Below are 15,144 nucleotides of genomic sequence, written 5' to 3'. Positions count from 1 at the left end.
TTTCAGCAGCATTCTGTTATAGCTTGTTTACAATGATGATTTTACAGTACGTGACAGGTTTCTAAAGCATTTTCATTGATTCTTAATCTCTTTTAATCTCTTTATAACCTTTATCTGTTTAAATTTATTTAATCAGTGAAGTTAAGTGTAGTAAAAGTTTGTGTATGGTCTTTCAGACGAGGAATCGGTTCGAGAGCACACGATCAGAGGTGGAAAGCTTGATGAAGAAGATGAAGGAAAACCCAGATGAACACAAGAGCATCAGTCTGAACAGCATGCAGGGATACCTGTTTGTGCAGGAGAAACGTATGTTTTATTTCCTTAAGATCACTAATCTACGCCTTCACGTTTATAGAAATTGTTAAAGGATGCTGTTAATATTTGCAGGGGCAGACATTTTATTTATAGGAACACAACAGTAGATTTCTGGATATAAATATCTCATATACGTTTGTTACCTGCTTCATTTACTGTTACCATCTTATTTTTTAAAGGTTCATTTGTGTCCACATGGGTTAAGTACTACTGTATCTACCACCGAGAGCCCAAACGCATGACCCTGCTGCTCTTCGATCAGAAGTCTGGAGGCAAAATTGTAAGTTTCATCTTTGCTTCTCTCTGTCTATGTGTGACCTTCAGATGCTGAGAGCGGATGCTGGCAGAGGAGCTTGTTTTCTGTGCTGGCAGTGATCTTTAATCTTGGCACGAGGAGCTGGCGCTCATTTTGACACGTGGAGCTGTGCCCGGTCCGCTCTCCACATGAACACGCGCCGGGTCAATACCTCCGTCCATGCACCAGGGACCACATGTAGATTGATTAGATTCTCACCACGAACAATGAGCTCACTACTGATCACAAAAGAATGTTTCTTTAAGTAGTAACTCTAATGAATAGACAGCTAAAACCAGCCCTTAGCTGGTTGGTTGGTTTTAGGTGATAAAGCAGACTGGTTTAGGTACGTTTTTGGTCTGTTTTTGAGCCAATCCACTAGGTTGACCAGGCTGGATCCTTGGCCAGCATGGCTAAGCTGATTGTCTGGTCTTAGGTGGTTTAAGATTGAAGTAGCTGGTTTAAGCTGGCCCAGCCAACGTGACAAAGTTGGTCAAGCTGGTTTTATCTGGTAGGTCAGCTGATGAAACATGGCGAAAAATTCCTCTAAAACCAACCTACTTCACAAGCTAAAACAGCTAAAATTAGGCTGGAAGACTGGCCCAAACCCCTCTAAAACCAGCCTATTACACCAGGAGACGAGCCCCAAACACCTCTAAAAATCAGCCTGTGTAACTAGCTAAACCAGCTTAGACCAGGCTGGGCAACTAACTAAACCAGCTAAAACCAGGCAAGGAGAAAATCCCCAAACCTCTCTAAAACCAGCCGGCTTCACCAGCCAAAACCTGTCTGAAAGACCAGCCACTATGCCTCTTAAACCAGTCTGTTCTGCTAGCTAAACCAGCTTAAGCCAAGCTGGGTGACCAGCTTAAACCATGTTGGAAGACCAGCAGCTACGCCTCTTAAACCAGCCTGTTTAGCTAACTAAACCAGCGTAAACCAAGCTGGGTGACCAGCTAAAACCAGGCTGGAAGACCAGCAACTCCACCTCTTAAACCAGCCTTCTAACACAGCTAAAACCAGGATGTGAGATGAGCCCAAAATGCCTTTAAAACCAGCCTGTTTTACCAGCTAACCAGCTTAATCCAGGCTGTAAGACCAGCCACTACGCCTCTTAAACCTTAAAGGGACACTTTACCCATTTGCATTAAGCTTTGTATAGTTAGAACCCCAGTCATGTTTTTGAATGGTCAGGCATCATTTCCTCAGTTGCCGCTGAGAGAGGAGAAATATGGATTTCAGTGTTGCACTTCCTTCTTTTAATGATGTAAAAATCATCATTTTGCATCATTGAAAGAAGGAAGTGCAATGTCTTTGTTGAGGGGGTGAGACTACAAACACCCCTTTTCTCGGTCAAATAGGCACCAAATTCTAAATGTATTTTACATTTCGACTACAAATATGACACACTTTTAATAAAGATTAATGTTTCTACGGGTGAAATGCTCCTTTAAGTCTTCTTCACCAGCTAAACAAGGCTGGGAGACAAGCTGCCTAAAACCAGCCTCGTTAACAAGCTAAACCAGCTAAAACCAGACTGGGAGAAGAACCTAAGCCTTTTCTTAAACTAGCCTGTTTTACCAGCTAAAACCAGTTTGGAAGACCAGTCAATATGCCTCTTAAATCAGCCTTCTTCTCCAGCTAAACTAGCTAATACCAGGTTGGAAGACCAGCACCTAGGCCTCTTAAACCAGCTTGCTTCACCAGCTAAAAAACAGTCTGGGAGACTAGCCCAAAACCCCTCTAAAATCAGCCTGTTTAACTAGCAAAACAGGCTAAAACTAGGCTGGGGGACCCGATAAACCAGGGAGCCCTGTTTTACCAACTAACCAGCTAAAACTAGGCTGTAAGACCAGACACTACGTCTCTTAAACCAGCTTCCTTCACCAGCTAAACCAAGCTGGAAGATGGGCCGCCTAAAACCAGCCTTGTTAACTAGCTAAAACAGCCTAAACCTCTCTTAAACTACCCTGTTTTACCCGCTAAATCCAGGTTGGAGACCAGCCAATACGCCTCTTAAACTAGGGTGACCATACGTGCCATTCTTCCCAGACGCATCCCGTTCAGGATTTTGGGTTCGTCTTCCGGAAGTCGTATTTGTCGACCGCATACGTCATAGAGGATTATTATTATTATTACAGAAAAGCAACCGTTACATTTTAAGGTAAGAATGAAACTACGATTGTATATCTTATGTTTTTAACTGAATGGCGTATGCGGTCAACAAATACGACTTTCGGAAGACGCGCCGAAATCCTGGACGGGATGCGTCCGGGAAGAATGGCACGTATGGTCACCCTACTTAAACCAGCCTTCTTCACCAGCTAAACAGGATGGGAGACAAGTCCAAAACCCCTCTAAAACCAGTCTGATTAACTAGCTTAACTGGCTAAAACCAGATTGCAAGACCAGGCACTACGCCTCTTAAACCAGCCTGTTTTACCACCCAACCAGCTTAGACTTGTTACAGGAAAGCTCCAACACCATATTCAGTAGGCCTACTCAGTCATACTCAAATCATTTTCAGTTTGTTTAGTCCCTAGTGTTACGCTATCATTATCACCTTCATCGGTATGATCAAGATGAGTTGAGATGAAGAGCAGAAAGGGAACACTAGAGAGCGATCACTCAACAGGGTGCATACATGAACACAATTAGACTGTAAGCAGAGAGGTCATCGAATCAGAGGACACCACAGCGCTCTGGTAATTGACTCCACAGGCATTCGCAAAACTTGTTTGTAGTCTGAAGAAGTCGTGAAGCGTCTGAATAAAAATAGCTCACCGCATCTGAACCCCATTCCTTGGATGCTCTTTTGAAGAAGATACATATATAGCGTAACCTAACACTTTATCCTACATTTATATAATCATCAATGTGATGACAGTCTAGTGGGTATATATAGAACTTCTGCTCACATTTTCCTGTCAACAGTCCAGGCTTAGATTCAAAACAGGTTCGCTGCTAAATGTTGAACATTTCATTTGGACCTCCGTTCAACCATGTGGTCTTTTTCAGGGGGATGAAGATAGTTTTACGCTCAAGTCCTGCACCAGAAGGAAATCCGACTCCATCGAGAAGAGATTCTGCTTTGATATCGAAGCCACAGACCGGTAAGCTGATAAGACACATACCCGCCACCTGGTGGCGCTTCAGTCCGTGGTATGTACGGTGCAGACTGCTTCCTGGCTGCCGTTCAGTAAGAGGAGGGTGTTAATAAGGACTGGCAGGGCAGAAAGACGCAGTACACTGCAGAATGCTTTGAGCTGTCAAAGCAGTCACAGTAACTGAGAAGAGATACAAAGTGGTCCTCTAATAGATTTGAGGCAGGGGAGTAGCACTGAATGCTTTACAATTAATTAAGCCCCGTCCCAAATTATGCCCGGGGCTTTTGTGTCTGCACTTTGGTGACGTATGTTGGATGACTGGGCAGTAGTTTAGTTTGCTCCAGAATGTTTTCTTTTTTATTAATATATATGTATTTCAGAGAATATAAATGTGACCCTGTCTGTAAAAACCCAACTAAAGTTATTTTTTGTGATTTTCTACTTAAATAACGTAAAGATTATTGTGATATATGTCTAAAGCTAGCAAACAAGCTTGAGGCAGGACTCGACTCAGGAAAGACAAATTAAAACAACAATTCTAATGACACTGGATGGACAGGTGAACTCATAAAACTTAAAACAGGGTGTAATGGGGTCCACAGAGACACTGCAAATCAAATTTATATCTGGAAACAAGACAGTTGAGTTTGAAACAAACTACCGGTCATACAAAATAAACGTTATGATGCAAAAGCAATATTAAATATTAAAGATTTCTAGGTCACTAATTGACAATATTAACCTCTTGAACAAAAGGTCAGATTTTCTCGCATCCATTAAAACACACAAGATGTTCTGTGGAACGTTCTGTGCAACTTTTAGGAAGTCCATGGCCGATCAATGGGCATATACCAATAAAGCAGAACGGAAGAAATATCAAATATGACACCCAGATCACTCAGTGCTGATAAAACATTGCGTACAAATAAACATGTAGTTGATAATATTACATAAAAAAGTTATAGCAATTTAAGTTATTTTTATAAATACAAAATGCAATAAAGTATATATTTTATATTAAAAAACTATGTTGAAAATGTTTTATGTGCAAAATGTTAATCTCAACTAGTTAAAATCACCAAAAACAGTAGTTTTTCACACTTTTAGTGGTTTTACCAACAAAGGCCACTAGGTGTCATTGGTTTGCTGCATACTATTTTCACTAATAAATTACTGTCAATGCATTATTATTACTGCAAAAAGATTTTGAAATATAAAACTGCATTCTTAGAGCTTTCCAGTGAAATTTATTTTGTCAAGATTATTTTCGTTTAAAAAAAGCCTATTATCGTTATAACGCATTCGCCGCTAGCCATTTTTTGAAAAGTGCCTGCCAGCATTTTTCAAAGAAGTTTCACAAAATGCCTTTCAGGAAAATTTTCTTCTAAAAATATATAATCATACAAATATATCAAGTTCAAGTTCAAGTTCATTTATTTATAAGCACATTTAAAACAGCCACAAGACTGACCAAAGTGCTGTACATTAAAAGTAAAAGAAGACAAATAAAGCAGAAATAAAAATCGATACAATTAAATCCAAAAAACAGTTTAAAATTAAGACCAACCGGTTATACACTACAGTGAAATGCAAATAAAAGTTAATATGCCAGCTCAAACAGATAGGTTTTTAAAAGGGACTTAAAAGTAGATAAAGAAGGTGCCACTCTAATCTTGAGCGGCAAGTTGTTCCATAGACGGGGCCCTACCACCGAGAAGGCACAATCCCCTCTACGTTTTAATTTTGATGGAGGAATTAGAAGGAGATTCTGATCACTGGATCTCAGGTTTCTGGCGGGAGTGTAACGATGAACTAGCTCAGATAGATAACTGGGGGCAAGGTTGTGTAATGATTTAAAAACCAGTAAAAGGATTTTAAAATCAACTCTGAGTTGGATAGGCAGCCAATGCAGGGATCTTAGGATGGGAGTGATATGGTCGCTTTTGCGGCTGTTATAAAGGAAGCGAGCAGCAGCATTTTGGACGAGTTGAAGACGGTTTATTTGAGTTTTGGAGATACCGCTATAGAGTGAGTTGCAGTAGTCCACACGAGTGGTAATAAAAGCATGCACGGCCATTTCAAGCGTTTTGTGATTTAAAAAATGTTTAACCTTAGATAGCAGGCGTAATTGGAAGAAACTCGCACCAACAACCGAGGAGATATGTTTGTCCATTTTTAGGGACTCATCTAAAAGGACCCCCAGGTTTCGCACGTGGGAGGATCTGAAAGCTGAAAGGCTGCCCAGATCCACCGTGGAAGCCTGTGGGTGGTCAGTAGGATTAAAAACAATCACCTCTGTTTTATCTTCATTTAGCGTTAAAAAGTTTTGGGTGAGCCAGATTTTAATCTCATCTAGACACTTTAAAAGCATTCTAAGAGCAGACGAGTCATTTTTCTTAAAGGGAATGTAGATCTGTGTATCGTCTGCATAGAGATGGAAACGTATCCCGTGCCTTCTCAAGATAGAGCCCAAGGGAAGCATGTACAAGGAGAAAAGAGTTGGCGCTAGTATCGACCCTTGTGGGAGGCCACACGAGAGGGGAGCAGCAGAAGAGGAAAAGTCATCTAATTTTATAAAAAATTGTCTATCCGTTAAAAAAGAATGAAACCATTCGAGGACCGTGCCTTTAAGACCCACGTCAGATTCTAATCTAAGTAACAAAGTGGAGTGGTCCACAGTATCAAAGGCAGCGGAGAGATCTAAGAGAACCAAGACCACAGAGTCACCGGAGTCAGAGGCTAAAAGGATGTCGTTTAAAACTCTAAGAAGCGCCGTTTCTGTGCTGTGAGCAGATTTAAAACCAGACTGAAAGGTTTCAGATATACCATTAAGATGTAAAAAGGACTGAAGTTGTTCAAGTACAATTTTTTCTAAAATCTTAGAAATAAATGGTAAAACTGAAATTGGGCGAAAGTTATTTAAAATAGAGGGGTCTAGAGAAGGCTTCTTAAGAAGTGGGGTGACAGTCGCTACTTTGAGGGAAGTGGGAATAGAGCCAGTTAGCAGGCATTTATTAAAAAAGGAAACCAGATCAAGCCCGATAGTATCAATGATAGTTTTTAAATATTTTGGATGAATGGTGTCATAGGGACAAAAGGATGGCTTGGTGGATTCAATTATTTTTTTGAGAGAGGGGAGAGAAACAGGTTCAAAATTATCCCAGAATGCGGGAGACGAGCAGAGGAGAGGGGGCTCAATAGATGCAGTCGTAGAGCAAGACTTGGGTCTCAAATTTGATATTTTATCTATAAAATGTTTTAAAAAGACTTCACATAGAGCAGCAGAAGCAGCATGAGCATATTTCAAAGGCGGATTGATGACAGAATTTATGACAGAGAACAAGACTTTAGGGGAGGAATGATTTCTCATAATTAAGTCAGAAAAATATGAAGCTTTAGCTGATTTGGCTGCAGACTGATAGGCGGATAAGCTGTCTTTAAATAGATGAAAGGAGATGTGTAGCCTGTCCTTTTTCCATTTACGCTCGGCCTTTCTGCAGGTTTGACGAGCCAAACGAGTGTCCCGGTTTTGCCATGGAGCAGATTTGGCTTTGTGTTTAAAGGGTTTTAATGGAGCAGACATATTTAAAACATCCAGCCAGGCAGAGTTCAGTAGACTTAGATGTTGATCGGCATCTAGATCAGATAACGATAAGTCCGTGGATAGATGTGCATAGGAGTCCAGATAGTACTGATTAAAATTTGCCCCAAAATTCGTTGAATAAGAACGAGAGAGAGTGAAAGCTTTCTTGGGTAAGGGAGAGAGGGTGGGAAGTAACAGGGAAAATAAAATCGGCTTATGATCCGATAGCGGCACATCTGAAATAGCGATGTCAGAAGCAGTTAGCCCATAAGATAGTACAAGATCTAAAATGTGACCGTGAGCATGCGTAGGGGCCGTAATCCAATGTAAGATGTAATATCAAATGTAAGAACGGACCCTCTGCTCTCATACAAACAATAAACAAAGAGAACAGGGAAAAAATGTTTCATCCTATCTGTATTTCTCTGCTTATAAACTCTTAAATATTGGTATTTTTCTTAAAAAAAATTTTTTTGTAATAAGCTGAAATAATTGCATTTTTGTGAAATAATTTAGTTAGAGATCAGATTCAGAATGATTATCAAAACATTCACAGAGTTTAAAATGAGTAAATAACATTTTGGCTTTATTTGTTTTATAAATTTGGTAAGCGGACGTAGTGGGTAATCGCGGTATTGCAGATTAACATAAAAATCCTTCAGAAACACGTTTTTTATGCAAATGTTTTATCTTAATTGAGAAATAACTTGTCAATGGCGGGGAAAGAGTTAATAGTTATGTAAACAATTTGGGCCCACTGGTGGGCCTGTGACAGTTAAGAGTTAATTGAGCTAGACTTAAATAAGACTCAAATTTACTTAGTCGGATTAGTAAAAATGCAGACAAAATATATGTCTGATTAAAATTACAATACAAGCCTCATAAGTCATATCACTTAATTTGGTGTTCCTCAAAAACATTTCAATCTGAATGTTTAATATATATTCAGACGAAAATATAATTGTGCCAACTTTTAAAATTAAAAAAAAAAAAGTTTTATAGAGAATAAGCCAATAAGTGCGCAGAAACGATTTTGAGATTATTTTTGGAGTTTGGATTTATTTATTTATTTTACCCCCAATTCCCAAAGTTGTGTACAGTATGTAACGTCACACATAGGGACTGTTTACACTTTGTATTAAGATGTGTTTTCGTCGATCAGATTACAAGTGGACGAGAGAGACACATCACGTTGACACCTGGTATTTAAATCCGTCTCTTTTTTTCCACTTTCGACCGCTTCTGCCCTGAATACTGTGAGGGGGTGGTCTGTGAGACGGTGGGCGAGTCTCTCTGCTGTCATTAAAACGCGAGCGGGAGTAATTATGAGTTTATATGGACGCAAACTAATATTATGTCGGAGTCCACTGCTTGTTTAGCAAGTATACATGCTGCACAGTGTTTTTTACGTGTATATGTTAGAGCTTTCTCTGAATTTTCAGCGCAATTTATGAAATAGGATCGCACAACTTTCACACGCTTGCAAAATAAAAACTGCAGAGATCAGCTGCTTTGGTTTTATCACTGAAAGGCTAAAAATAGCGCTGTGCACCGTGTGTTAGCGCAAGAAGTCAGAAAGGACGTAAAACTTGTGTTTAATACCTCAGATTAGATAAATGGGCGGAGAGAAGGCGGTCGCGATCGAAAGGGGTTTCGACTACCTCTGAATGTGGTTGAAAGTGGACGAGCTCAAAACGTTTTGAAAACCGTTTACACCTGGCATTAAAGTTGTCCACCTGTGATCTGATCGACTAAAACACATGTTAGTGCCAAGTGTAAACAGCCTCATACAGTAATGTACAGTAGTGTTTGTACAGTTCACTGTTTACTTCATTTGTCCTCATATACTGTATTGAATGATTTGTCTGTTGGTACTGTGCTGACATTCAACTCATTATTTTAGCAACCGATGTTTATCCTAACCATGTCTGAACAAACAGATCCGATTTCACAATTTGAAATATGTGTCAGTTCAAGATCACATCTGAAAACCAATCGTGTCGTGTGAACGAAGCCAAAGAGACGACGTTCCACTTTGAGAAAGATTCTTGGCAGCAGCCCTTACAGTGATTTACTAGAAAACAACGTATAAGCCAGTGCACCATGAGTTGATCTTTTTTTTTCATATTTCATCCTGGCAGCTCTCTCAGTGAATTCACACACCATTAACCTGGTGACGGCTGAAGGTTAGTCCACGCAGGGTCAGGTAGAGTTATGATAATAGAAGTGGACCCGTTGAATTGAGTCTGAGGATATTTATGAAAGTCCACTGTTGATCTGAGAAATTATGTCCTTTTGTGGACATATGCAAGCGTTTGTCTTTTAAATGTTTATTTCCTTTTTTTCAATAGTCAATGCTGACACGTGGAATGGTGTTTTTCTGTGTTTGCAATCAGAAAAATATGAGTGTTATGTAAGACTCGCAGTTTGATTAATGGCTTTTTACTCAAGCTATTGACTCACACGCTCTTAAAAATCACACAAAGGTGCTGTAAAATTAGCTGTCTTCGTGTATCCCATTTATCTATGTGACAGTACACAGTCAGAAAAAAATGTTCCCTAGCTTTTACTAGAACACCTTTTTATCTAAAAGAGTTCATATTAGTACGTCAGAGGTACATGTAGGTACCAAATGTATACATATCTGTACCTAAATGGTACATATGAGGAGTCCTTTTAACTCTTTCCCCACCATTGACGAGTTATCTTGAAAACATTTGCATAAAAAAGTGCTCCTGGTGAATTTTTATGTTAATCTGCAATACTATGATTATCCACTAGATGTCCACTTACCCAATTTATGAAATAAACTGAAGCCAAAATGTTATTTACTAATTTTAAACTATGTGTATGTTTTCATAATTGTTTTGAATCTGATCTCTAACAAAATTCCTTCACAAAACTGCAATTATTTCAGCTTTTTGCAAAAAAAAAGAAAAATACCCATTTAAAAGTTTATAAGCAAAGAAAAAAATATAAATAGAATGAAACATTTTTTTTATTGTTTGTTTGAAGGCAGAGGGTCTGTTATTTCATTTGATATATTTGTATGTTTACATTTTTTTAGAAGATTTTTTTCCTGGAAGGCATTTTGTGAAACTTTTGTGAAAATCACAAAAAAAAATGCTGGTGGGTAACTTTTCAAAAAAATGGCTAGTGGATTCTAGTGGAAATTTTATATATAAAGGTAAATATTGGACCCAGTCCGTGAAAACCCAGTTAAAGTCATTTTTATGATTTCCTTTTTTTATATATAAAATCATCCTAAATAATGTAAAGAACAATCTGGGGTGGTTTCCTAGACAAATATTAGCTTAAGCCAGGACTAAACCTAAGTTTAATAAGGAAATATAAGTAGTTTTAACAAACATGCCTTACTAAAAACATTACTTGTGTGCTTTTTGAGGCAAAACAAAGGGCACTGATTTATTTTAAGATTATGTCAGTGCAAGTTGTTTTCAGTTTGGACAGCTCTTACATTTATTTTAGTCTAGGACTAGTCTAATCCCTGTCTGGAAATCCACCCCTCTGTGAAAATATAAGCTTGATATCTATTGAGTAGTGTCAACAATGTGAAATCAGTGGCAGATTATAAGACTTTAGCCTAAATTTCACCCACATGATCAAATTATTAATTACAATCATGTATACTTTGTGCATTATGTGTTTGTGCAGTATGGTTATTACTGTGACTAACTGTGTGTGTTTGTTTGTTTGTGTGTGTGTGTTTGGCTATATACCCCATTGCATGCCTGTGTGTGGACGTGTGCGCATGTTTCAGGCCTGGCGTGATCACCATGCAGGCTCTGTCAGAGGAAGACCGCAGACTCTGGATGGAAGCCATGGATGGAAGAGAGCCGGTACTTTATCTCATAGATCATAAATGTGTTTCTCTCTTACATCCGATAGACTTCATCACTGAGTGTTTCAAATGCACGGCCCTGCTGCATTTTGAATGCATTAAACTGTATTCATATTTTACGCATATTCATGAGACTTATAAATATGTATGTTAATGCTCTTTGCTTTGAATTCAAATATAGCACTTTAGCTGAGTGTTGAATATGTAACCTGTCATATGAAGTTATGCAGGCTACAAGACGGCCTTGTTATGATTTCACTTTGCATGTGGTATTTTATTACAGCATATATTCAATTCAGTTTGAAAGGGTCCTGTCTGCGCTGGCATAGTGTTGCGCTATACATGGGTTTCAGCTGGCGTCACTCTCTTGTCTTCCGCCATTTTGAGGACCTGAAGTGGTCGCAAAAGAACTAGAAGCTATGCCTTCAATATGTTGTGAGCATCAAAATCGCTATTTTTACAACACTAAGAAGGCTCGACAAAACATGATATTTTGCTCGAAGTATCGCCTGTGTCTCTACACGTGAACTCGAGCATTGAGAACATTGTTTGTGAACAAAGAGTTTACTAAAAAGAAGGTTTTGAACAACTGACTTTGGTTGATTTGGCTTCCGCTCGCCGCCATCTTCCCAGTCTAGATGTATCGATCTGCGAATGGAACGTAAGGAGGGAGGAGAGTAAAGATGGATAGCTCCTAAAGCATAGTTCCATATAAATGCACAGATAATTTGTTGTTTTGTCGCAAGTGAAAAACAATATTGACCTTCTAGTTGAAAAAGGAGCCTCATATGAGATTCATTCATTCGCATTCAGAAATCGATTATTTCCGTCTGGCAGGGATGACGAGCAGACACCATAACAGCCAAAATCAGTTGTACAAAACTTTCTTTTTATTAAACTCTGTGTACACAAACAATGTTCTCAATGTTCGCGTTCATGAGTAGAGATCCAGGTGATACTTCGAGCAAAGTTTCATGTTGTGACGCGCCGCCTTAGTGTTGTAAAATAGTGGTAGTTCGGTAGCAGCGAACAGCGGCTGGAAGAACGTATCGGGGATTGAGTAGGCATCACACCCAAACCAAGGTATATTTTTTTAAAGTCGCGTTTCTTTTCATGACAGTCGAGGTGCGACATGTTGTCTTTCGTAGCCATTTCCCGTATCCATAAGAATCATAGACAGTAAAAGATAAGAAATCCGTAAATCGTAGCAAGCCAGCCAATGCTTGTCAGTAGCCTACTGGTACTCGGTAGGTCCTCAAGATGGCGGCATAACGTAAAAAGTCACATGACTGAAACCCATGTATACGTATTCAAATTACGTCTTGTTTTATATGACGCGCCTTATTATAGAGGAGACTTCACAAAAGTCTGGGATGTTGGCACAATGAAAAATGCACTGTTGCCACATGCTGAAAACAGGCAGTAAACAGAGTTGTTGGTGTCATCTATTGATCATCACGACAGTTGTAATTATGTTATTAAGTAATTATGAAATTATGACCAAATAGTGGAGATTAGAATTGGGCAAATATTCAGTTGTGTCGTGCCATTCAGATGTCTTGTGGTGCAATGTCATCGTCATTGTTTCGCAACCTAAAGCTCAGAACAGGGGTGCAGTCTGCGTTAAACACTACTTTTTGCTTTCTACACTTATATTTTGGGGTTGTTGGTGCAATGCTACGATTTTAATTTCTTTAGTGCATTGGGAACTAAAACAATGCAGACAGTGCATGCGAAAAAGCATATTAGATGTTAGTGTGTACAGTTAATTTATAGCAAATTTCTTTGAGTATGTAGTCTATCAAAAAAATAAATTTGTGCTGGGCAAAGATTAAACGCGATTAATCGCATACAAAATAAAAGTGCATTTTTGCATAATATATGTGTGTGTGTTGTGTGTAATTATTATGTGTATTTAAACACAGACACGTATACATTTCAGAACATTTTATTTAGATATAAAAATGGATAATATAGAATATATAAAAATATAAATAAGTATATATATACACATGTAAATATTTCTTAAATACATACATGAATGTGTGTGTATTTATATGTGCATAATAATTACACACAGCACACACTTATACTGTATCATATTCTTATGCAACAAAATCACTTTTATTTTGGATGCCATTAGTCGTGATTAATCTTTGCCCAGCACAAAAAAAATGTTAGACTGTAAAATGCAATTAGCTGAGTTTACTTCGGAAAAATTAAGAAACCAATTAAATTAAATTAATTGTTAATTAAGTAAAATTATGCATTGATGAGTCAAAAGCATTACTTAGGTTAAAGGATTAGTCAATTTTCTTTAAAAAAAAAAAATCCAGATAATTTACTCACCACCATGTCATCCAAAATGTTGATGTCTTTCTTTGTTCAGTCAGGAAGAAATTATGTTTTTTGAGGAAAACATTGCTGGATTTTTCACATTTTAATGGACTTTAATAGAACCCAACACTTAACGCTTAACTCAACACTTAACAGTTTTTTCAACGGAGTTTCAAAGGACTCTAAACGATCCAAACGAGTCATAAGGGTCTTATCTAGAGAAACGATTGTCATTTTTGACAAGAAAATCACGTCAAGAAGTCACAGAGGATGAACGTGAAACTACGCACCAGTGTTTAGAAGTGTGGAGAAAGAGGACCGTTCCGACGTTGTTGTATGTCAACTGATACTAATTAATGTCTTTGTGTCAGTTTATTGTTTAAAATGGTCCGCAAATGTGCGTTTCATATATGTAACACATGACCTTTCTACGTCACTACGCAATAACGTGAGGTCGCGCTGGCACTTTTCAGGACCGGAGATAGACAAGAAGTTGTGGTTTAAAATAAAGCAATAAGCCCCAAGAAGCAGTGGGTTACCAGTGCATTTTATAACAGCTAAGGGGCGTTGTTTGGCACGACGCAAAGCCCCCTTAGCTGTTATAAAATGCACTGTAACCCCACTTCTTCGCAGGGGTTATTGCTTTTATAAAACAGTTACTTCAAATGCATAACCTTAGTGGGATTTTATAAAATAAAACACAAATAAGTTGTAATTATATTAGTACAAATATTACTCTTCCGCCAAACAAAGTAGTTCCTCAGAATCAAGTGTGACCGACAAAATGAAAATATGATTTAAGACTGTGGTGTTTATTTTATAAACCAACATTCATCTAATTTATACATTAACATTTATATCGTACAACTGTTGAAGTGATGATCAATATGCTTGGAATTTGTTTTTTTAAGTTGCCACCCAGTTGTAGTTTAATGCCTTGCAGAAAATCTTCTTTAAATAAACATAAAATATCAAATGAAAGAACAGACCATCCGCTTTCAAACAACAACAATAAAAAAAAAACGTTTTATCCTACCTTCATTTGTTCTCTTATCACCTCTCAGATTTTTTAGCTAAAAGCTGAGATAATTCTATTTTTGTTTATAACTTTTGTAAGAGATCAGATTCAAAGCCATCAAAACTTACACAGTGTGTTTTTAGTGTTGAGTGAATGCGTCAGTTTTTAAGTTGGGTAAGATCGCCACCCAGTGGATAGCGGAAATATGAATTTGAGGTAGAAACTCCTCAAGGAGCGTTTATAGATTTTGTAGGTCAAAAAAATGTCATTGCAGCTGACCAGAGTTTGAGTCCCGTGTTGGCGTCCATACAATACTGTCTATCAATTAAAAGCGCCCCCCCCCCCCCAAAAAAAAGCTGAAAAACAAAAATTTTAAGTTCAAGTGTTTTAAGTGTCCAAAAAGTCCAAAACTTTTAAAATACACAATGCAGATAAGTGGCAACATTGTGTGCAAAAACAACTCTTTTGCATTTTAAATCCCAACTAGTTAACTAATGATGTACTGTAAAGTTTTAATTTTAATAACTTTGTGTTAACAGTTACAATCATAACCCAAATATCTCATCTCACAGGTTTACACCCTGAACCGTGACAGCCAGAATGAAGCCAGTAAGTGTGCTGCTGCCA

At 38.1% G+C, this 15,144-nt stretch overlaps 1 protein-coding gene across 3 annotated transcripts in view; it reads left to right on the top strand.

Annotated features, from left to right (window-relative positions):
* The window catches only part of LOC135776499 (rho GTPase-activating protein 26-like), a 102,201-nt gene that overhangs the window by 53,337 nt on the left and 33,720 nt on the right, over nt 1-15,144 (top strand). For all 3 annotated transcript variants that reach the window (XM_065287261.2, XM_065287262.2, XM_065287260.2), the window contains exons 8-12: nt 177-306; nt 495-595; nt 3,629-3,723; nt 11,082-11,160; nt 15,090-15,126. In XM_065287261.2, coding sequence (XP_065143333.1) covers nt 177-306; nt 495-595; nt 3,629-3,723; nt 11,082-11,160; nt 15,090-15,126 — 442 coding nt within the window. The remainder of the gene's footprint in view (nt 1-176; nt 307-494; nt 596-3,628; nt 3,724-11,081; nt 11,161-15,089; nt 15,127-15,144) is intronic.

The sequence above is a fragment of the Paramisgurnus dabryanus genome, chromosome 18 (assembly GCF_030506205.2).
Source record: "Paramisgurnus dabryanus chromosome 18, PD_genome_1.1, whole genome shotgun sequence".
Taxonomy (NCBI): Eukaryota; Metazoa; Chordata; class Actinopteri; order Cypriniformes; family Cobitidae; genus Paramisgurnus; species Paramisgurnus dabryanus.
This window is presented reverse-complemented; position numbering and strand designations above follow the sequence as displayed.